Below are 22,631 nucleotides of genomic sequence, written 5' to 3' on the forward strand. Positions count from 1 at the left end.
CAATAGCCTCCCATGGGGAACCTTATCAAACACTGAAATCCATACACACCACATCAACTGCTTTACCCTCACCCACCTGTTTGGTCACCTCTCAAAGAACTCAATAATGTTTGTGAGGCATGGCCCACCCTTCACAAAACTGTGTTGACTATCCTGAATCATTTTATTCCTATCAAGATGATTATAAATCCTTTCTCTTATAACCTTTTCCAACACTTTAGCCATAACCGAAGTAAGGCTCGCTGGTCTATAGTTACCAGGGGATGTCTCTCCTCCCCTTCTTGAACAAACGAATTCCTTCATTAAAAGCACTACGCCGGAGAACTCAACAAGTCTGCCAGCGTCTGTAGAGATGCTTTGAGTGGATGTTCTTGTGCTTGAACATGGTAGAAAAGTTTGCACGGGAGGTGCAGCAATTAAGGAATTACGGCTTTTGTGGCAAACGATTTGAAGTTTAGAAATATTCATGTTCCATCCGTACGGAGTATTGGTGAGGCCACATCAGGAGGAATGGACAGTTCTGGTCCTGATATTTAAGAAAGGGTGTGCTGGCAGCTCACAAGAGGTTCACTGGGCTATTTCTGGGATGAAGGGTTGACTTACACAAAACAGTTTAAGTCTTTATTGTGTTTTTAAAGAACGCAGTAAGGTTGAGGGTAGATATGGTGACCATGTTCCCATTCACGGAGGAATCTCCCTCGTTGGATAATAAGGGGTCACTCATTCAAAACAGAGATGGAAAGGAATTTCTTCTCCCAGAGTAAAGACTGCCTGGAATTCTCTATCCCTGATACTTGGAGACTCGATCATAAGAGTTGGATAGATTTGTGAAATATCAAGGCATCGAGGACCATGATGAACTGGGACAGTCAGAGTGGAGACCTGGGGCAGATCAGCCATCATCAGGTTGGATAGCAGGTCAGGTTCGATGGGGCCAAATGGCCTACTCGTGCTCCTAATTCTTAAGACCCCTCTGGGACCCCAGTACTTTTTATTTCAGAGCTAATTCTCAGCTCTCTCATTCTCCAGAATGGAGTGTATCAGATACAGACAGAAAACAAGGATTTTGCTCAAAATCTTTTAATTGAGTTCTGACATTTTACCATCAAATACAAACTAAACTCCCCAACCTGACAGCTCAGACAGTGACAAATTCCTCACCTAGACACAGATCAACAAGATTTTAAACAATCCATTAAATACCAACTGCAATAATTGTTAAAATAATCAGAGTCCAGGAGCAGTCTACGTGTGAAGCCTCAACCTGGTCACTCCTTTTACCTCATTACTGAACAATCAATTCTGTTGCCAAGTCTCAGAGTTTGTAAATATCACAGAGACTGGGTGGAGGTAAATGAAATTAGACTTTAGGACAGGCCTGTGTTGCTGCATCAGAGCACAGAGATTTAAATCTCATTCGAGAATTTGAATACAGTTTGAAATTCTAGAAGTCAGTCAGTTCTAGTTTTTTTTTTACATAACACCAGTGAGTTGGTCAGGTTGCCAGCCAGTTTAATGATGGCCTTTCAGGGTGAGTGTTCACCCAGGTGGGACCCACACTTCACTCCAACCCCAAACCCCTATGTACTCCACTGAAGTGCTGTCTCAAAGGCACCAATGTCCTACCAGACCATAGGGGGCTACTCTCTCTTTACAGCGTGAGGGGGGTGGGAGGGGAGAGAGAGCACACTCAAGGCGACTGGTAGTGGTTTAATTGGAGGGTCAAGGGGTGAGGTCGAGATGGTGTGCCCTTCATGTTAACCTCAGCCAGTGCAGGAAGTGAACCCCCGCTCACTCTGCACTGCAATCCAGCTAACTGAGCTAACTGAACCCTGCTGAAGCATCCCAGCAAAACTCCTCAGTTTTAACTGAAATCCCATCTCAGATTTCTACAGACACACAGTAAATGCCAATCACACGCTGAGAGTGAATGATAAGAGGATATTGGTTTGAGCTCAGCGTACCAACTGTGTTACACCTTCCTCAGGACCCTGTGTCTGACACGATCACAGGAAAACGCCTAACAGCAGCAGCCTCTATGCGATCCATCAGCATCATGCTACTTTCAACCTCATCCCACAGCTTGCTTCAGGAAAGTTACCCAGCAATAAATTACTGCTTGCTAACAAAACATTATTAAAACAGGGCTCCTCAGAATAAGACCCTTGGTCCATGCTCACAGCAAACTGCAGGGGCTTTCCACATCGGGCCGTGGGGCTCACAAACGGTGAGAGGTTGACTAGAAGCAGATCGCAGTCCCAGGGGAAAGCGTATACACAGAGTAGGGTTCACATAGTGTGTCTGATGATTCAGGGCCAACAAGGAGTCACTTCAGAAAGACAGCAAGGAATAGCAGAGTCACTTCTTCGCCTTCACACACAACTTCAACTGCACATCACAGAGAAAGACGTTCATTAAATCCTGGCCCACGTCTTGGGCAATTTTACCGATCAGCTGACCTCCCTGGCCAATTAACAACTTCTGTGGAGACAAAATTTCAAAACACACTAAGTGCTATGATCTCAATGTTGTTATTAACAGATAAATCAAACTCCAGAATAAAACCTCGCTCGATGGGTCATTTTGTTTTGGTTTTAACAAGGTGGTCTTTCACTGAAACACAGGCACACGGTGCTGTGGATTTGGGAGCTGGTTTCAACAGAAACTTCTTTATTACATAAAGACAGACAAAATTGTACACACCAAACTATTTACATACAACACACATTTCAAGATTTCAAAGCACAGTTGTAATAAAATGCCAGCAGCACGCCATGCTGTTACTCAAACACCAATGCAAATGCCCTCCTCTATCCCACAGACCTTGACTTGAAAGAAGCGTTAATTCCTGGTCGTGTGAATCTGGCCATGGGTACCATATGAGCCCCAGTAACGCCTCAATCTTTGTGGGGTCCACAGAACATTCCTCGTTCCAGTCCTACTCAGGTCCCTCCCCACAACTCTCTCTTCATCATCGCTGCTGCTCCCCTCTCTCATTAGAATTGGAAAAATTGATTAAGTTTGCTTCCAGTTCCTACCCCTCTCTCACCATCACCTGCTCCATCGCTGAGTCCTCCCCTCCCTTCCTCAACATCTGCTTCCATTTCTGGGGATAGGCCGACCACTGATCCCCATAACAAACCCACTGACTCCCAGTTACCTAGACTGTACATCTTCTCACCCTGCTTCCTGCAAGGTCTCCACCTCAGTCTCTGTAGCATCTGCTCTGACTATGCCACCTTCAACCTAGTGCAGCCTCTGAAACATCCACCTTCTTCCTCAGCCGAGGATTCCCCAGCACGGTTGCTAATAGGCGGACTCTGCGTCCAACCCATTTCCTACACTTCAGCCCTCATCCTCTGTCTTCCCTCCCACAACAGTGAGAGGGTGTCCCCATGTCCTCACCTACCATCGCACCAGCATCCAAACCAAAAGGATCATTAGCCTCCACTTTTGCCAGCAGGATGCCACCACCAGACACATTTCCCTTCCCTTCTTGCTGGCCTTCTGCAAGGACCTACGCTCCATGACACCTTGGTCCACTCCTCCATTACTCCCAATATCTCCCCAGACCTGCACAGAACCTTGCTATGCATTTGCAGTTTATGTAACACCTGCCTGTTGACTTCCTTACTCCTCACTATCCAATGCCCAGATACACCTTCCAGGTAAGCAGTGATTTATCTGTACTTCACACAATCTAGTCGACTGTATTCGCTGCTCACAATGTCACCTCCTCTTACACTGGGGAAACAAAGTGCAAACTGGGGGCCCGGTGTGCACAATACATCGGCTCTGGCTGCAGAAACAGACTGAGCTTCCTGTTGCCTGCCACCGTGTTCCCTGGCTCAGGTTTGCTGCAGTGCTCCAGCACCTCAGTCTCCATTTGGAAACCCTGCAGCTTTCAGGACTCAATATTGAGTTCAGGAAGGTTAGGGCCTGAGCACTTTCCTCCATTACCTTTACCCCCACACACCTCCGGCCTGGTCATCACAATGGCTGCTTTCAAAGGCAACCAATTTTCACTCACAAATGGTCTCCATGAGCAGCTTCTATCTCTCTCCCCAGCTCAGCATGACCAATTCCATTATCTGCCTGACTGCTGCTCTCTCTCTCTCGCCATCTCTCGAGGTTCCATCTCCACCTATCGTTTATACTTTCCCTTCCCCACCTTCAACATATATACACACTTCCCTAGTTAGAGTCAACTCTGGAGAAAGGTCACTGGACACAAAATGTTAACTTGTCTCTCCAGACCCGCTGAGTTTCTCCGGTAATCTTTGTTTTGTTACAAAGAGAACTGCTTCGGGTTGAGTTCAGATTGGCCAGCAGTTTGGACACCCCTACTTTAAAAGGGACATATGGAAAGGGAACTGTAACACTCTGACTTTTGCCCATGTTTACATGGTACATGTGTGACTGTATGGTAGAGAAAGGTGGGCAGCTTCTTTATAAGCAGAGCTGTCATTAACTCTTTCAGAAACTGAATAACAACACCGTGAATCCGGCTAGGCCCTGATTACAGCACAGCCTCTATCCCGAATGGATACTGACCGCATGGTTCTTCTTGGCGACGGTGATGTTCTGGAGAATTCGGAGCTCCCCGCTCGGCCCTTCTTCCCACAGTTCAGTGCTCTGAAAGAGCAAGAGGCAGTTAATCTGGCTGTTATCGAGTCATAGGGATGTACAGCACAGAAAAAGATCCTCTTGTCCAACTCGTCCATGCTGACCAGATATCCTCAACTAATCTAGTCATATTGGTCAGCACTTGGCCCATATTCCTCCAAACCCTTCCTATTCATATACCCATCCAGATGCCTCTTAAATGTTGCAATTGTACCAGCCTCCACCACATCCTCTGGCAGCTCATTCCATACACGTACCACCCTCTGTGTGAAAAAGTTGTCCCGTAGGTCTCTTTTATATCTTTCCCCTCTCACCCTAAACCTATGCCCTCTAGTTCTAGACTCCCCCACCCCAGGGAAAAGACTTTATCTATTTTTTAACCTTCCGATTACAAATACAGTCATTTCTTCGATAAGTCAATAATCACATTCCAGTGTTAGACAAGAATCACACAACACAAATAGCACTTAAAGTGTTGGCCATGCAATTTGTTAAAACTGTTTTGCCCCTCATGCTCAACTCTGGCACTCCTTGCAGATCTGATTTACACAACTCTCCCATGGAGACTGCATATAAAGGTTTAACCAAGTCATCAGTTTCTGCGCTGACCCAGATCAACAGGTTTGAGGGTATCACAGCCAAGATTGGGTCAGTATCATCCACTCAGACGACAGGAAGAGATGGGAGGCAGTGTTGGTGCAAAGGAGACAGGGGTGGGCAACTGAAAAATAAAATGCCCTCATCGGAATAAATTTGCCCCTCATTAAAGGGAGATATTCAGATCCCTAGTATTGGCACAAAATATGTTCAGGTCATCTTTAGCATTCTCTATACACAGAGAAGCAACTTCTGAAAACAACAGTGCACAGCATCTCATCCCCCTTGCTTGTCATCTTGGTGAGTGAGCTGGGATCCAAAAGCAACAGAGGGATAGATCGGCAGAAACATTTCTCAAAGCTTCACAGTCAGTGAGCCATTCAGAAATGTACCACAAGTGTAAGAGAAAACAGGACAGCCAAGATCTCTCTCACAACAGGGAAATGATCAACCATGGCCAAAACACCAAAATCTCCTTCAATGGGGCCAAAGAAGCATAGTCACCCACCTGGAGACAGACAGAATCTTGTCTGAATGGCTCAGTAATGGATGAAGAATACTGAAACTCACTTCAGTACCAGCTGCCCAGAGGCTTTCAGATTGACACCAGAGAGGCCTGCTAAGAGCCAGTGCAGCCCACCATTACCTGAGTGATGTTGTATGGCACCTCTTGAGGCAGGTATTCCAAGAGTCGCTCTCGGATCAGATTCCGGCAGATCTCCTGGGGTGACTGGTCAGTGAGGACAGCACTGTGATAATCCCAGGATCCGGGCTTGGCTTGTGATATCAGGTACCGCTGGATACAGGAAAACGTTCATGGTGTAGGATTTCAAGATTTTTTTGGGAACATAAAAACACATCCTTGAACCCACTGACACTTTATTTCAGTGACGTTCCCCAATTACTCCAATAGCTCCTTCTGTAAACTGCCCACATTTATTGACATCAATAACATTTGATAGTGTCTCTGAACATCATATGACACTAAAAAATGCTGCATAAAAGTATTAATTACTGAACTACTTACTAGCATTCCCTATACAGCCTGAATGGATTTTCAAACATGACTTTTAAAGTTCTGAACACACCAAAGGAATTAGGAAAGAGATTGTCTTTAACTATCCTAATGACTTCTTTAATTATTTTAAAAATCTTAATTAAATCATCCATTAATTGCCTATAAAGGACAGTAAATTCCCCTTATGCAGTCTGTCCTTCTAATTTAACCTGCGTAGCCCAGGTACCATTTTGCTGAATCTGTGCTGCACTGCTCCAAAACCATCATATCTGTATCTGAGAGACAGTGCAAGGACTGAACACAGTTACACCAACTGTTTTCTCTCTAAAGTTTTAATTAACTCTAAAATAACTTAACCCCTTCACAATGCTGATCGTCTGGGAACTAAAAGCTAATATTTCATGAACTTTGCTGTTATGTTTTGCACCCATCATGCTACTGAGCAATTGAAAATGGTTTTGCCTACCTGCAGAGTTTCCACTTCCTCCCCGTTGATAGCTGAAAGCATAAACACTTCAGTGAAGTGAGGCCAGCCCTGCTGGTTCTTCAAATCCCTGCACCGCTCAGCTAATGGCTTCTCCTGCTCGCTGGGCTCTGGATCTGCTGATTGCTGTGAGCTGCTCTCACCATCACAGAGGTGATCAAGAGATTGGTCTGTATGGGGTACCTCCAGGTTTCTCTGCCTATAGCCAGTGGGGGCTCTCTTATGCGTAACAGACGTGTTGTCCATGGCTCCAGATTCAACTGCTGTCCCACACTCTTTCCTCCCAGTTCTACCTTTTCCAGACAAATTTCCAGTCTGTGCATTCTGCTTCAGCGAAGAATTGAACTTGGATTTTACTTTCAGTTTCTTATTGTTCACGAATCCTTCAGTCAGCTTGGCGGTCAATTCCAGGAGGAGGCCTTTATCCTTTAATCCGTCCACCTAGCACCAACCAACAAACAGCAACACAATCAATTGGCTGGCTTGTGTGTGTGTGTGTGTGTGTTCTATAGTGCTAATTTCATTGACATGTAGCCCACTGCATTCATCTTGTTAATGTTCCCTCTTCAAATGGAAGACTTGCATTTCCATAGCAGCTTGCACGTTCTTACAAGGACCCGAAGCTCTTTACTGTGCAGTCACTTGTGTATGCCGGGAACACAGCAGCTAATTCACATTAACATATTAGAACATATGGCTTTTTGCAGTAAACAGATATTACTTGTAGGATGAATGTTTATCAGGGAAACACAGGAGAACTTTACAACACTTGTTAGAAATGTTAAGGTGGGATCTTTTAAGTCCATCTGAGGAAACTCACATCGATAGCTCTGCCTGTGCCACACTCCACAAGCCTGCAGCAAGATCAGCAGCTGCAGAAGATGGGGGCCCACTCCTCTCATTTAGAGTTGTGCTACACTCTCGAGAAATGGTTTTATTTCACGAGGTCTCTTACATTGTTTATTTAATTTCCAAGATATGTCCTTCTGGAAGGATATCTAAGTTCCCAAAACAGTGGTGAGTTAGGGAATGAGAAGCTTGGGAAGTTTATAAAATCATGAGGGGCATGGATAGGATAAATAGACAAAGTCTTTTCCCTGGGGTGGGGGAGTCCAGAACTAGAGGGCATAGGTTTAGGGTGAGAGGGGAAAGATATAAAAGAGACCTAAGGGGCAACTTTTTTACGCAGAGGGTGGTGTGTGTATGGAATGAGCTGCCAGAGGATGTGGTGGAGGCTGGTACAATTACAGCATTTAAAAGGCACCTGGATGGGTATATGAATAGGAAGGGTTTGGAGGGATTTGGTCTGGGTGGTGGCAGGTGGGACTAGATTGGGTTGGGATATCTGGTTGGCATGGACGGGTTAAACTGAAGGGTCTGTTTCCGTGCTGTACGTTTATGACTCTATGTCACAGTTTCTTACCTTGTTCAAGACCAGAACTGCTGGGACATGGGAATACGTTGTGAGGCATTTCAACAATTCAGTGTGGAGCTTGCTGCGTGTCCAGTGGTCTGCGATGTCGACTAAAACCAGCACTGGGAGGCAAACACAATGAAGGTTTACACTCAGTCAGCAGGTCCAGGCACACTGAACTGTCTGGATCAGGATAAAGTTCTCTCTCACTCACCCAAGTCTGCTTCTTTCACTGAGTGCCAAGGGTCAACCAGTAAGGATGTCTCCAGGTTGTGCCTGGGCCAGAACGGAAAGGTAACTTACTGAACAGATCTGAGAAATCGTAAAATATGAAATAAAGAGAGAGAAAACCTGTGGAACCTTTTTCCTTTGATGGCAGGAACGATACCAGGAGTATCCAGAAGAATCTGAACAGAAAGTGAGACAGAGAATTCAATCAGGAGCAGCAAGAAAATGAACATGAATCTGCACCGACCGAGCACATTACAATGATTCCAGGCTTATCAAATGGCATTTGGGAAATGAAGCAGTGACTTAATTTTAAGACTTGAGCATCTTGGGAAGGGGATAAGGAAGCGACGGATAAAGCAAAGAATAGGAATTTAGGAGAAAGCGTCTGACTGCACTGGCATATGTGACAGATCCAACAGCAAGGAGCTGAGAGGCAAGAGAAATCAGAGAGGTGGTGATAATCTGCAAGCCCTCTGCTGCGAAGGATTGGACACTCGAGGTTTCAGGTTTACCCAAGAGGACTATTTTACAAGTCGGGAAACTGAATGGTCAGCACACTTATGAAAACTGAATTGAGGACAAGGTCTCAAAGAGAAGTCCGACTCCGAGAAATGCAAGGGAAACTCCAGCAAGGCGGGCTACAGTCACAAGCAAAGCTGGGCGGTCAGTGCTTTGCTGGATCGAGGGAAGAAGCTGAACGATGGGGTCAACCTTTCGTGGCAAAGTCCATGGGCTGCTTGCACTTGGTGTAATACACAGATCAGCAGGGTTTAAGGAGCTAGTTAGTTGGACTTGCTCACAGACTGCTAGCCATTTCCTCGCTGTGGAACCAGTCACTAAGAGTGGTGTCGTAAACGCGAATGGACACTCCGTTATCCTTCCCTGCAATGGCTGAAACAGTCACTTTCAGGGGTTCGCATTCCCATGAAGAGTCATACCCCAGCAAGGGGCAACAAGCGTAACAGGCAAATACAAACGGCCTGGGCCACTCACATTCCCATCCAAAACAAGCTTGCTCACTTCACTCAAACCTTCACCTCATCCAAAACAACATTCAATCAGACGGAGCTAAAAGCTTCTGAAAACAAGGTACTTCAGGAGAAAGGTGGGCACATACAATTTGTGTCTCTCCATCAGTGATGACTCCTTGAGCCCGACAGCGTGTTGTGTGAACTTTGCTCGAAACTGGAAAGACCTACAACATAATAAGCAGAAAACATTAACAACAAGCAAACCAATTCAGGCACACTGTTCTAGCCAGCCGGCAAAGATAGGGTACAGTTCATATCCTGCTAAACATCACACTCACCTATTTAATTCTAAAACTATCTCAAGATATCTCCACCCCTCACTAACAAATGTTTGATTGTATTATTTTATTGAGAAATGTGTACATTTGATTAGATTCCCTACAGTGTGAAAACAGGCCCTTCAGCCCAACCAGTTCACACTCCGAAGAGTAACCCACCCAGACCCATTTCCCTCTGACTAATGCACCTAACACTGTGGGCAATTTAGCACGGCCAATTCACCTAACCTGTACATCCTGTGGGAGGAAACCAGAGCACGCAGAGGAAACCCACGCAGACTCGGGGAGAACGTGCAAACTCCACATAGACAGTCCCCCGAGGCTGGAATCGAACCCGGGTCCTTGGTGCTGTGAGGCAGCAGTGCTAACTACTGAGCCACCGAGTCTCAATATTTCACAATATGCCAGCAGGGTAACACAGTGGCTCAGTTGTTAGCACTGCTGCCTCGCAGCACCAGGGACCCAGGTTCGATTCCAGCCTCGGCTGACTGTGCAGACTCCACACAGACATTCGCCTCATGTCTGCGTGGGTTTCCTCCCACAATTCAAAGACGTGCAGGTTAGGTGAACTGACCGTGCTAAATTGCCCATAATGTTAGCCACATTAGTCATAGGAAGATGGGTCTGAGTGGGTTACTCTTCAGAGGGTCTGTGTCGACTTGTGGGGCCAAAGGGCCTGTTTCCACACTGTCGGGAATCTAATCTATATTCTAACACTTGCTGCCACGAGTTACATCGAGTGAAAGCTCAGAATCTTCCTCAGTGTCACTGGAGGGTGGGCAGGTAACGGGGACTTCAGTCCGAGGTCCAGTTACTCCTGTTCACTTACCATCGCCCCCATCCTGCCTTACCGACTTCTTCCCTGGTCTCCACTCTTCCTCACCTCCTCCCTGCCATTCCACTGACAGGAACCTGTTTCAGCTGTAACGTTTTCCAGTCCTGATACAAGGTCATTGACCTGAAACATTAACTGTTTCGTCCTTGTCTGACCTGCTAAATGTTACCAATATTTTCAGATAATATCCAGATCAAATCAAGAGCATCAAGTCTTCCTTCCAAACAGTAAGCTGTGATTACCTTTCTGCGAAGCAGCTGGTTGGACAAGGTGGATTTCCCAGCATTCGGAGCCCCGATGATGGCGACCCGGAGCACACGGGGGTTGCCAGGCTGGTCTGGCTGAAGGAGCAGGAGGTCATCCTGCTCAGCTGAAGGACAGAACCACAGCTTTCATCATTCAGGAAACGGAATCTTGTGAGCAGAGTGCCAGGCAGAGTCAGGAATGAATCTCTGAAGAGAAACTGTTTAGGCCAATCGACAAAAGCTGCATCGGACACTGCAGCTCAATAGTCATACAGGCCTCAGGAAGGGTACAGAGAACACAGAACATAACAGCACAGTACAGGCCCTTCGGCCCTTGAGGTTGTGCTGGCCTTTTATCCTACTCTAAGATCAAACTAACCTACATCCCCTTCATTGTACTGTCTTCCATATCCCTAATGTATCTGACTCTACCACCACTGCTGGCAGGGGATTCCACACCACTCTGTGTAAAGACATGCCTCTGACATCTACCCTAAACCTTCCTCCAATCACCTTAAAATGCCCCCTTGTGATAGCCATTTCTGCCCTGGCAGGGTGAAATGTGAGGAGGATGTTAGGAGATTACAGGGTGACCTGGACAGGTTAGGTGAGTGAACGGATGCATGGCAGATGCAGTTTAATGTGGATAAATGTGTGGTTATCCACTCTGGTGGCAAGAACAGGAAGGCAGATTACTACCTAAATGGAGTCAAGTTAGGTAAAGGGGTAGTACAATTAGATTTAGGTGTTCTTGTACACCAGACAATGCAAGCATGCAGGTGCAGCAGGTAGTGAAGAAGGCTAATAGCATGCTGGCCTTCATAACAAGAGGAATTGAGTATAGAAGCAAAGAAGTTCTTCTGCAGCTGTACAGGGCCTTGGTGAGCCCACACCTGGAGTACTGTGCGCAGTTTTGGTCTCCAAATTTGAGGAAAGACATTCTGGCTATTGAGGGAGTGCAATGTAGGTTCACGAGGTCATTTCCTGGAATGGCAGGACTATCTTACGCTGAAAGATTGGAGTGACTGGGCTTGTATACCCTTGAGTTTAGAAGACTGAGAGGGAATCTGATTGAGACATATAAGGTTATTGGACACTCTGGAGGCAGGAAACATGTTTCCGCTGATGGGTGAGTGCCGAACCAGAGGACACAGCTTAAAAATACGGGGTAGACCATTTAGGACAGAGATGAGGAGAAACTTCTTCACCCAGAGAGTGATGGGTGTGTGAAATGCTCTGCCCCAGAGGGCAGTGGAGGCCCAGTCTCTGGATACTTGCAAGAAAAGGATGAATAGAGCTCTTAGAGACAGTGGAATGAAGGGTTATGGGGATAAGGCAGGAACAGGATACTGATTGTGGATGATCAGCCATGATCATAATGAATGGTGGTGCTGGCTTGAAGGGCCGAATGGCCTACTCCTGCACCTGTTGTCTATAAAGTCTCTGGCTATCCACTCTATCTATGCCTCATCATCTTGTACACCTCTATCAAGTCACCTCTCATCCTTCTTCACTCAAATGAGAAAAGCCCTAGCTTCCTCAACCTTTCTTCCTAAGACATGCCCTCCAGTCCAGGCAGCTCCTGGTAAATCCCCTCTGCACCCTCTCTAAAGTTTTCACATCCTTCCAATAGTGAGGCGACCAGAACTGAACGTAATATTCCAAGTGTGGTCTAACCAGGGCTCTATCGAGCTGCAGCATAACCTCAATCCCCCTGCTCATGAAAGCCAGCACACCATATGCATTCTTAACAACCCAATCACCTTGGGTGACAACTTTGAGAGAACTATAGACATGGACCCCAAGATCCCTCCGTTCCTCCATGCTGCCAAAAACCCTGCCTTTATCCCTGTATTGTGCATTCAAATTCGACCTTCTGTAGCAAATCACTTCCCACTTTTCCAGTGGGAACTCCGTCTGCCACTTATCAGCCCAGTTCCGCATCCTGTCAATGTCCTGTTGCAACCCACAACAGCCCTCCACACTATTTACCACTCCACCAACCTTCCTGTCATCAGCAAACTTACTAACCCAATGTTCCATTTCCTTATCCAAGTCAATTATAAAAGTCACAAGGAGCAGAGGTCCCAGTACAGATCCCTGTGGAACACCCACTGGTCACCAAGCTCCAGGCTGAATACTTTTCATCTACCATCACCCTGTCTTCTCTGGGCCAGCCAATTTTCTATCTGGACAGCTAAATTTCCCTGTATTCCATGCCTCCTTACTATGTGAATGAGCCTACCATGGGGAGCCTTATCAAATACCTTGCTAAAATCCATGTACACCACATCCACTGCTCTACCTTCATCAATGGGTTTTGTCACATTCTCAAAGAATTTAATAAGGGTGGTGAGGCATGACCTGCCTCTCAAAGCCATGCTGACTATCTCTAATCAAGCCATGGTTTTCCAAGTACTCATAAACCCTGTCTCTCAGAATCCTTTCCAATAACTTGTCCACCAGTGACTTAAGGCTGATTGGTCTGTAGTTCCCAAGATTATCCCTATTCCCTTTCGTGAACAAGGGAATAACACTTGCCACCCTCCAGTGGACAGTGAGGATGCAAAGATCATCGCCAAAGATGCAGCAATCTCTTCCCTTGCTTCCTTTAGTAACCTTGGGTAAATCCCATCTGGCCCTGGGGATGTATCCATCCTTATGTTTTTGAAAACTTCCAGCACATCCTCCTTCTGAACGTCAACCCGTTCGATCATACTGGTCTGTTTCACACTGCTCTCACAAACTCCAAGGTCCCTCCCAGTCGTGAAAACTGAAGCAAAGTATTCATTAAGGACCTTCCCTACCTCCTCCGACTCACAGATGTTACTTCCGCTATCCCTGATTGGTCCAACCCTCACTCTGGCCATCCTCTTGTTTCTCATACAAGTGTTGAATGCCTTAGGGATTTTGTTAACCCTTGCTGCTAAAGTTTGTTCATGCTCCCTTCTCCCTCTCCTAAGTCCATTCTTCAGTTCCTTCCTGACTACCTTGTAACCTTCTAGAGTCCTGTCTGATCCTTGCCTCCTCAACCTTCAGTAAGCTTCCTTCTTCCTCTTGGCTAGATGTTCCACATCCCTTGTCACCCTGGGTTCTTTCACCCTACCACCCCCTCCTTGCCTCAGTGGGATAGACCTGTCAACAAGTGCTCCCTAAACAACCTCCACATTTCTGTTGTACATTGCCCAGACAACATCTTAGGTACCCCAGTTCCTGCCTAATTGCTTTTGAATTTCCCCTTCCCTCAATTAATCACTTACCCATACTGTCTGCTCCTGTCTCTCTCCATTACTATACTAAGGGGGAGGGGAGGGTGCATTTAAACCACAATTACACCAGGGGTGAGAAGGTTAAATTATGAAGACAAATTGGATCGAATAAGCTTGAATTGTCCTGAGTTTAGTAACGTATAAGGTATGGACAGGCTGTGTATGACAGGATTTGGAGAAAAACCAGTTGAGGTACATGTCAGTCATGACAAATATATTACAGAACACATTCTGTAGGTGAATAATCTCTCTTTGTTCCAAGATGCAAACATACACCAACACCAGGAGACTGACTGTGCAAACTCCACACGTTCTCCCCGTGTCTGCGTGGGTTTCCTCCGGGTGCTCCGGTTTCCTCCCACAGTCCAAAGATGTGCGGGTCAGGTGAATTGGCCATGCTAAATTGCCCGTAGTGTTAGGAAAGGGGTAAATGTAGGGGAATGGGTGGGTTGCGCTTCGGCGGGTCGGTGTGGACTTGTTGGGCCGAAGGGCCTGTTTCCACACTGTAAGTAATCTAATCTAATCTAATCTAAACCACATACATCACTACTTTAAAAAATAACTCACTGGTAATGTGTAGACTCTTGAACTTCTCAAAATATTTCAACTTATATTTCTTCTAATGAATACTTATACATAACATGATGCAGGCAAAGATGGTGAGGAACATTGACAAATATTCCACTACAAGTCCAACATGAGGCAGAGTAAAACCTCCAGAGAGTCTTAGACCCAGCATAAGACGACTCATGTTGCAGTGCTAACTTTCTCAGAACTGAGCTGTGTAAAGATCTTGTCGGAGCAAGTTGATCATAATTATACAAATTGGCAATGGCAAGCAAACTAGTTTCAGGTATGAGTCGAAGAGTGTGGTGCTGGGAAAGCACAGCCGGTCAGGCAGCATCTGAGCAGTAGAAGAATAGATGGTTCTAGCATAAGCCCGTCATCAGCAATGAAGGACTTAACGATTGAAACCTTGATTCTCCTGCTCCGCAGCTGCTGCCCAACCGGCTGTGCGTTTCCGGCACCACTCTCGACTCTGATCTCCAACATTTGTATTCCTCACTTTGTCCTAGTTTCAGACATGCCACCATACCCTGAGAGCAGTGTGCAAGAACAGGAAAACGTGCATCATACTGGTCTCAGTCTGTAATTTATTATACATTACTGTCTTTCCCATTCTTCAAAAGATGGATTTGTACCAGGCCTTGGGAGTTTGCAGTTGTTTAAAACTTGTCAATCATGGTATACCCAATTTGATAAAAATTGCTTGTGGAAAACCATTTAGATGAGTAGGATAAAAAACGTACAGGTCATCCAACTTTAAAAAGAATCCCAGCACAAGTAACAGAGCTCACCTTTACTCACAGCGACAGCAGGTGGGTATTCTCCAACGACATCCTCAGTTTCTTGTTTCGGAACACCATAGATACTTCGTAAAGCTGAAGTACGGCCCTGGTGACTAGCAAGTGAGCGGGTGACTCTGGGAAGCCAGTCAGTTTGCAGAAAAGCAAATGCTAAGAATCAAAAAAGCAGCTGACAATGTTACAAAGAACAGCTCTAACAGTCAACCTTCACATCTTTCTCCAAGTGTCTCCTGTTCACTTGCATATAACCTATTAATTTTCTAACTTTGAATTTTGATTAAAGTTAACTCACTTGACATGAACAGTTCTTTTTCTCTGCATGGATGTTGCTGACCTGAGTACTTGCAGTATTTTGTGTTCTTTTGTCAAAACAACATAATACTGGATTGATAACAAAAGGTTGCAACCAAAGTCACCTGGCAGGCACGAGAGCTTCCCCCATCGTTAACCCATGCTCATCTTATCTCATCACATGGTGTGGATTAACCACTCAGCTATAAAACTTCCACTTCAGCTCCCCATACATGCTTTCAAATAGAATTGTAGAAATTCTGCATCTTGCTAGAAAGGAGATCAACCAATGCATTCGATGCTCCACTGGTCCTCTCTGATATTACTGAAGCCCCATTGCACTGATTGTTGAGTTAAATACATGGCTTCTTCTATAAGTCACAGCTTTTCTCAGGCCTGTTTCATTGTAGACATCACCCAATAAAGCACCTCAAAGCTGGAAACAACATTTAAATCAGGTGAATGCACCATAATTTAGTCCAATAGACTTTATTTTGGGAATCTCTCAACCCCAAAAAAATGACCAGCGATCATATTCACAACTTATTTTAAGTAACAGTTGATTTTTAAAAAATATATATATTACTTAAAACTACCTGTTCATAATCTTCATCCAAGTCATGTTCATCTTTGGGATAAAGCCTTGAATTAATTTATAATTTGATCATTTGAGGGTAAATTTATCATTTTGGCTTTAAAAATCTGATTGTGAAAAATAAATAACTCCAGTCGCTGCTAAAATGGGTGTGAATCTTATGAAGGCCATGTGATTAGGTCACGGCAAAAAATTTCATAATGTCTAATGAAGACAGATTACAAACTACAGTGCCAGCATTTATTTTTAATAATGATAACCGCAAACAAGGTGCTTCAACCAAATGCTGATTACCTCCTAAAAAAGAACCAAACTTTACATTGCAAAATTGCATATAGCACATAAGCACAGTTGCAATTTACAGTTATAGGATATAAAACAGTAGCAGGACAGTGATAATTCTGGGGGAGCAGTGCTGAAAGGAGAGAAAAAGTGGCCATGGACTGCAAGTTATGTTTTGGGTGTCATGAAATCTTCCAACACCTGAGCCACAAGCAAGTTGCCAGTTTATCCTCTCATCTGAATGACTCTTCATGACGATATGTTCACAATCCTATCCTGCAGTCTGAGTATAGTCCTGGACTACACAATAAATACCAGCCTGAACATGGAAATGCACCCAATGAATAAGAAAAACTGCAAGGGTGATGGAGAATTATTATTGAATCTCTGAAATTCCCACCCCAAAGCTTGTTCCTGATCTTTAAACCTTTCTGATCAAATATCTGGTCACCTGTTCTCTCCATAGATGCTGCTATGCCTGCCATGTATCTCCAGCATTTGCTGCATATTATATCCAATATTTTTTATCCTGGTGTCAACTTACTTGTTGAATTAAAGTCACGTGAAGAACTTTGGGATGTTATCCCAGGTAATGAATGCTGTATAATTGCAAATGATTGGTTACTGAATACGGGTTAACTTAGTAAATATACAGGGACCATAAGGAAGCAGAACAGGAGTAGGTTTTTCAGCCCCAAGCCTGCTCCACTCACCAATCGGATCATGACTGATCCAACACTCTTCTTGTCCACTTTTCTGCCCTTGCCCCCTAACCCTTGATTTTCCGGCTGATCAAGAACCGAGCTCACCCTTAAATATACACAAGGACTCTGCCCCCACAGCTCTCTGGGGCAATGAGTTCCAAAGACACACAACAGGACATGGTTAGGAACGTGGGACTGGGATATCATAGCAATTACAGAAACATGGCTCAGGGATGGGCAGGACTAGCAGCTCAATGTTCCAGGATACAAATGCTACAGGAAGGATAGAAAGGGAGGCAAGAGAGGAGGGATAGCATTACAGCTGTGCTGAGGGAGGATATTCCTGGAAATACATCCAGGGAAGTTATTTGGGTGGAGCTGAGAAATAAGAAAGGGATGATCACCTTATTGGGATTGTATTATAGACCCATAATAGTCAGAGGGAAATTGAGAAACAAATTTGTAAGATCTCAGTTATCTGTAAGAATAATAGGGTGGTTATGGTAGGGGATTTTAACTTTCCAAACATAGACTGGGACTGCCATCGTGTTAAAGGTTTAGATGGAGAGGAATTTGTTAAGTGTTTAAAAGAAACTTTTCTGATTCAGTATGTGGATGTACCTACTAGGGAAGGTGCAAAACTTGACCTACTCTTGGGAAATAAGGCAGGGCAGGTGACTGAGGTGTCAGTGGGGGAGCACTTTGGCCCAGCAACCATAATTCTATTTGTTTTAAAATAGTGATGGAAAAGGATAGACCAGATCTAAAAGTTGAAGTTCTAAATTGAAGAAAGGGCAATTTTGACGGTATTAGGCAGGAACTTTCAAAATCTGATTGGAGGCAGGTAAAGGGACGGCAGGAAAATAGGAAGCCTTCAGAAATGAGATAATGAGAGTCCAGAGAAAGTATATTCCTGTCAGGGTGACAGGGAAGCATATATCAGGTACAGACAGGATAGATCGAGTGAATCCTTAGAAGATATAAAAGCAGTAGGAGTATACTTAAGAGAAAAGTCAGGAGGGCAAAAAGGGGACACGAGCTAGCTTTGGTAAATAGAGTTAAGGAGAATCCAAAGGGTTTTTACAAATACATTAAGGACAAAAGGATAACTAGGGAGAGAATAGGGCCCCTCAAAGTCGGCCTTTGTGTGGAGCCGCAGGAGTTGGGGGAGATACAAAACGAGTATTTTGCATCAGTACTTACTGTGGAAAAGGACATGTGAGATATAGACTGTAGGGAAATAGACAGCAACATCTTGAAAAATGTCCAGATTACAGAGGAGGAAGTGCTGGACGTCTTGAGACACATAAAAGTGGATAATTCCCTAGGATCTGATCGGGTGTACCCTAGAAATCTGTGGAAAGCTAAGGAAGTGATTGCTGGGCCTCTTACTGAGATATTTGTATCATCGATAGTCACAGGTGAGGTGCTGGAAGGCTGGAAGTTGATTAACATGGTGCCACTGTTTAAGAAGAGCGGTAAGGACAAGCCAGGGAACTATAGACCGGTGAGCCTGACGTCAACGGTGGGCAAGTTGCTGGAGGGAATCCTGAGGGACAGGATGTATATGTATTTGGAAAGGCAAGGACTGATTAGGGATAGTCAACATGGCTTTGTGCATGGGAAATCATGCCTCACAAACTTGATTGAGTTTTTTGAAGAAGTAACAAAGAGGATTGATGAGGGCAGAGCGGTAGACGTGATCCGTATGGATTTCAGTAAGGCGTTCGACAAGGTTCCCCATGGGAGACTGATTAGATTAGATTCCCTATAGTGTGGAAACAGGCCCTTTGGCCCAACCAGTCCACACTGACCCTCCGAAGAGTAACCCACCCAGTCCCATTTCCTTCTGACTAATGCACCTAACACGGTGGGCAATTTAGCATGGACAATTCACCTAACCTGCGCATCTTTGGACTGTGGGAGGAAAACGGAGCACGCAGAGGAAACACACACAGACACAGGGAAAATGTACAAACTCCACACAGACAGTCACCCGAGGCTGGAATTGAACCTAGGGCACTGGTGCTATGAGGCAGCAGCGCTAACCACTGAGCTACTGTGCCGCCAAGGTTAGATCTCATGGAATACAGGGAGAACCAGCCATTTGGATACAGAACTGGCTCAAAGGTAGAAGACAGAGGGTGGTGGTGGAGGGTTGTTTTTCAGACTGGAGGCCTGTGACCAGTGGAGTGCCACAAGGATTGATGCTGGGTCCTCTACTTTTTGTCATTTACATAAATGATTTGGATGTGAGCATAAGTAGTTTGCAGATGACACCAAAATTGGAGGTGTAGTGGACAGTGAAGGAGGTTACTTCAGATTGCATCAGGATCTTGATCAGATGGATCAATGGGCTGAGAAGTGGCAGATGGAGTTGAATTCAGATAAACGCGAGGTGCTGCATTTTGGGAAAGCAAATCTTAGCAGGACTTATACACTTGATGGTAAGGTCCTAGGGAGTGTTGCTGAACAAAGAGACCTTGGAGTGCAGGTTCATCGCGCATAGAAAGTGGAGTCGCAGGTAGATAGGATAGTGAAGGAGGCATTTGGTATGCTTTCCTTTATTGGTCAGAGTATTGAGTACAGGAGTTGGGAGGTCATGTTGCGGCTGTACAGGACATTGGTTAGGCCACTATTGGAATATTGCATGCAATTCTGGTCTCCTTTTTATTGGAAAGATATTGTGAAACTTGAAAGGTTCAAGGTTTGTGAGAAGATTTGTAGCTCGGGTGCTCGTTGTTGTGGTCCTTTTCGCCGAGCTGGGAGTTTGTGTTGCAGACATTTCGTCCACTGTCTAGGTGACATCCGGAAGCAGCAGATTCAAACCACGACAAATGCCAGAGGAAAGATCACAGAAGTGCTTCACAGGAGGCTCCAAAGCACTGAAGATGTCACCTAGAGAGAGGACGAAGCGTTTGCAACACAAATTCCCAGCTCGGCGAACAGGACCATAACAGAACCACTTGAATGGGTTCAGAAAAGATTTACAAGGATGTTGCCAGGGTTGGGGGATCTGAGCTACAGGGAGAGGCTGAACAGGCTGGGGCTGTTTTCCCTGGAGCGTCGGAGGCTGAGGGGTGACCTTATAGAGATTTACAAAATTATGAAGGGCATGGATAGGATAAATAGACAAAGTCTTTTCCCTGGGGTGGGGGAGTACAGAACTAGAGGGCATAGGTTTAGGGTGAGAGGGGAAAGATATAAAAGAGACCTAAGGGGCAACTTTTTCACACAGAGGGTGGTACGTGTGTGGAATGAGCTGCCAGAGGATGTGGTGGAGGCTGGTACAATTACAGCGTTTAAGAGGCATTAGGATGGGTATATGAATAGGAAGGGTTTGGAGGGATATGGGCCGGGTGCTGGCAGGTGGGACTGGGTTGGGTTGGGATATCGGGTCAGCATGGACGGGTTGGACCGAAGGGTCTGTCTCCGTGCTGTACATCTCTGTGACTCTGTACTCATACAGGGCGGAGGGCCAGGGCCCTGCTCCTGCGCCATTCCCAGGCCGCACATCGGCCCTGCAGCCCCGCCCTGTGTCCCCGGCACTTACCTGCTCGGCGGGCGGTGCAGGGCCCGCGGCCTACACACACCACGCTGAGCCAGGCCTTGCCCAAGATCCGAGCCATTGAGCCGCCGGCTGTCACTCCGTCACCGCCGCCATGACACCCCGCCGGGCATTGTGGGAATGGACCGCGGCATGCCGGGATGGGGTACCCCTGGGTACAACAGCGCCATCTGCAGCAGGGGAGGAGGTACTGCAGCTCCATCACTGGGGGCGGGGCCACTCCACACTGAGGGGGGGATGTCACACAGCTCTTGGGGGGGAGGGGGGAATGTCACACAGCTCTGGGGGGGGATGTCACACAGTTCTTGGGGGGGAGGGGGGAATGTCACACAGCTCTGGGGGGGAATGTCACACAGCTCTTGGGGGGGAAGGGGGGAATGTCACACAGCTCTGGGGGGGGAATGTCACACAGCTCTGGGGGGGAATGTCACACAGTTCTTGGGGGGGAGGGGGGAATGTCACACAGCTCTGGGGGGGAATGTCACACAGCTCTGGGGGGGGAAGGGGGGAATGTCACACAGCTCTGGGGGGGGAATGTCACACAGTTCTTGGGGGGGAGGGGGGAATGTCACACAGCTCTGGGGGGGAATGTCACACAGCTCTGGGGGGGGAAGGGGGGAATGTCACACAGCTCTGGGGGGGGAATGTCACACAGCTCTGGGGGGGAATGTCACACAGCTCTTGGGGGGGAATGTCACACAGCTCTGGGGGGGAATGTCACACAGCTCTTGGGGGGGAATGTCACACAGCTCTTGGGGGGGAAGGGGGGAATGTCACACAGCTCTGGGGGGGGGAATGTCACACAGCTCTGGGGGGGGGAATGTCACACAGCTCTGGGGGGGATGTCACACAGCTCTTGGGGGGGAAGGGGGGATGTCACACAGCTCTGGGGGGGGAAGGGGGGAATGTCACACAGTTCTTGGGGGGGAGGGGGGAATGTCACACAGCTCTGGGGGGGAATGTCACACAGTTCTTGGGGGGGAGGGGGGAATGTCACACAGCTCTGGGGGGGGAATGTCACACAGCTCTGGGGGGGATGTCACACAGCTCTTGGGGGGGAAGGGGGGATGTCACACAGCTCTGGGGGGGGAAGGGGGGAATGTCACACAGCTCTGGGGGGGGAATGTCACACAGCTCTTGGGGGGGAAGGGGGGAATGTCACACAGCTCTGGGGGGGGAATGTCACACAGCTCTTGGGGGGGAAGGGGGGAATGTCACACAGCTCTGGGGGGGGGAATGTCACACAGCTCTTGGGGGGAAGGGGGGAATGTCACACAGCTCTGGGGGGGGGATGTCACACAGCTCTTGGGGGGGAGGGGGGAATGTCACACAGCTCTGGGGGGGGAATGTCACACAGTTCTTGGGGGGGAAGGGGGGAATGTCACACAGCTCTGGGGGGGGAATGTCACACAGTTCTTGGGGGGGAGGGGGGAATGTCACACAGCTCTGGGGGGGAATGTCACACAGTTCTTGGGGGGGAGGGGGGAATGTCACACAGCTCTGGGGGGGGAATGTCACACAGCTCTTGGGGGGGAAGGGGGGAATGTCACACAGCTCTGGGGGGGGAATGTCACACAGTTCTTGGGGGGGAGGGGGGAATGTCACACAGCTCTGGGGGGGGAATGTCACACAGTTCTTGGGGGGGAGAGGGGAATGTCACACAGCTCTGGGGGGGAATGTCACACAGCTCTGGGGGGGAATGTCACACAGCTCTTGGGGGGGAGGGGGGAATGTCACACAGCTCTGGGGGGGGGAATGTCACACAGCTCTGGGGGGGGGAATGTCACACAGCTCTT

At 46.9% G+C, this 22,631-nt stretch overlaps 1 protein-coding gene across 1 annotated transcript; it reads right to left on the reverse strand.

Moving 5' to 3' along the window:
• Positions 1–1,064: 1,064 nt before the first annotated feature.
• On the reverse strand, positions 1,065–20,936 carry eral1 (Era-like 12S mitochondrial rRNA chaperone 1). Its single transcript, XM_060847930.1, has 11 exons — positions 20,821–20,936; positions 15,387–15,545; positions 10,757–10,884; positions 9,488–9,565; positions 8,500–8,546; positions 8,354–8,415; positions 8,149–8,261; positions 6,708–7,166; positions 5,870–6,019; positions 4,555–4,635; positions 1,065–2,481 (listed from the first exon to the last, which is right to left on the reverse strand). Exons 1-11 carry the CDS (start codon positions 20,894–20,896, stop codon positions 2,359–2,361), a joined length of 1,476 nt encoding a protein of 491 aa, XP_060703913.1. The 5' UTR covers positions 20,897–20,936; the 3' UTR covers positions 1,065–2,358.
• Between the last annotated feature and the right edge of the window lie 1,695 nt (positions 20,937–22,631).

The sequence above is a fragment of the Hemiscyllium ocellatum genome, chromosome 31 (assembly GCF_020745735.1).
Source record: "Hemiscyllium ocellatum isolate sHemOce1 chromosome 31, sHemOce1.pat.X.cur, whole genome shotgun sequence".
NCBI classification, from domain to species: Eukaryota; Metazoa; Chordata; class Chondrichthyes; order Orectolobiformes; family Hemiscylliidae; genus Hemiscyllium; species Hemiscyllium ocellatum.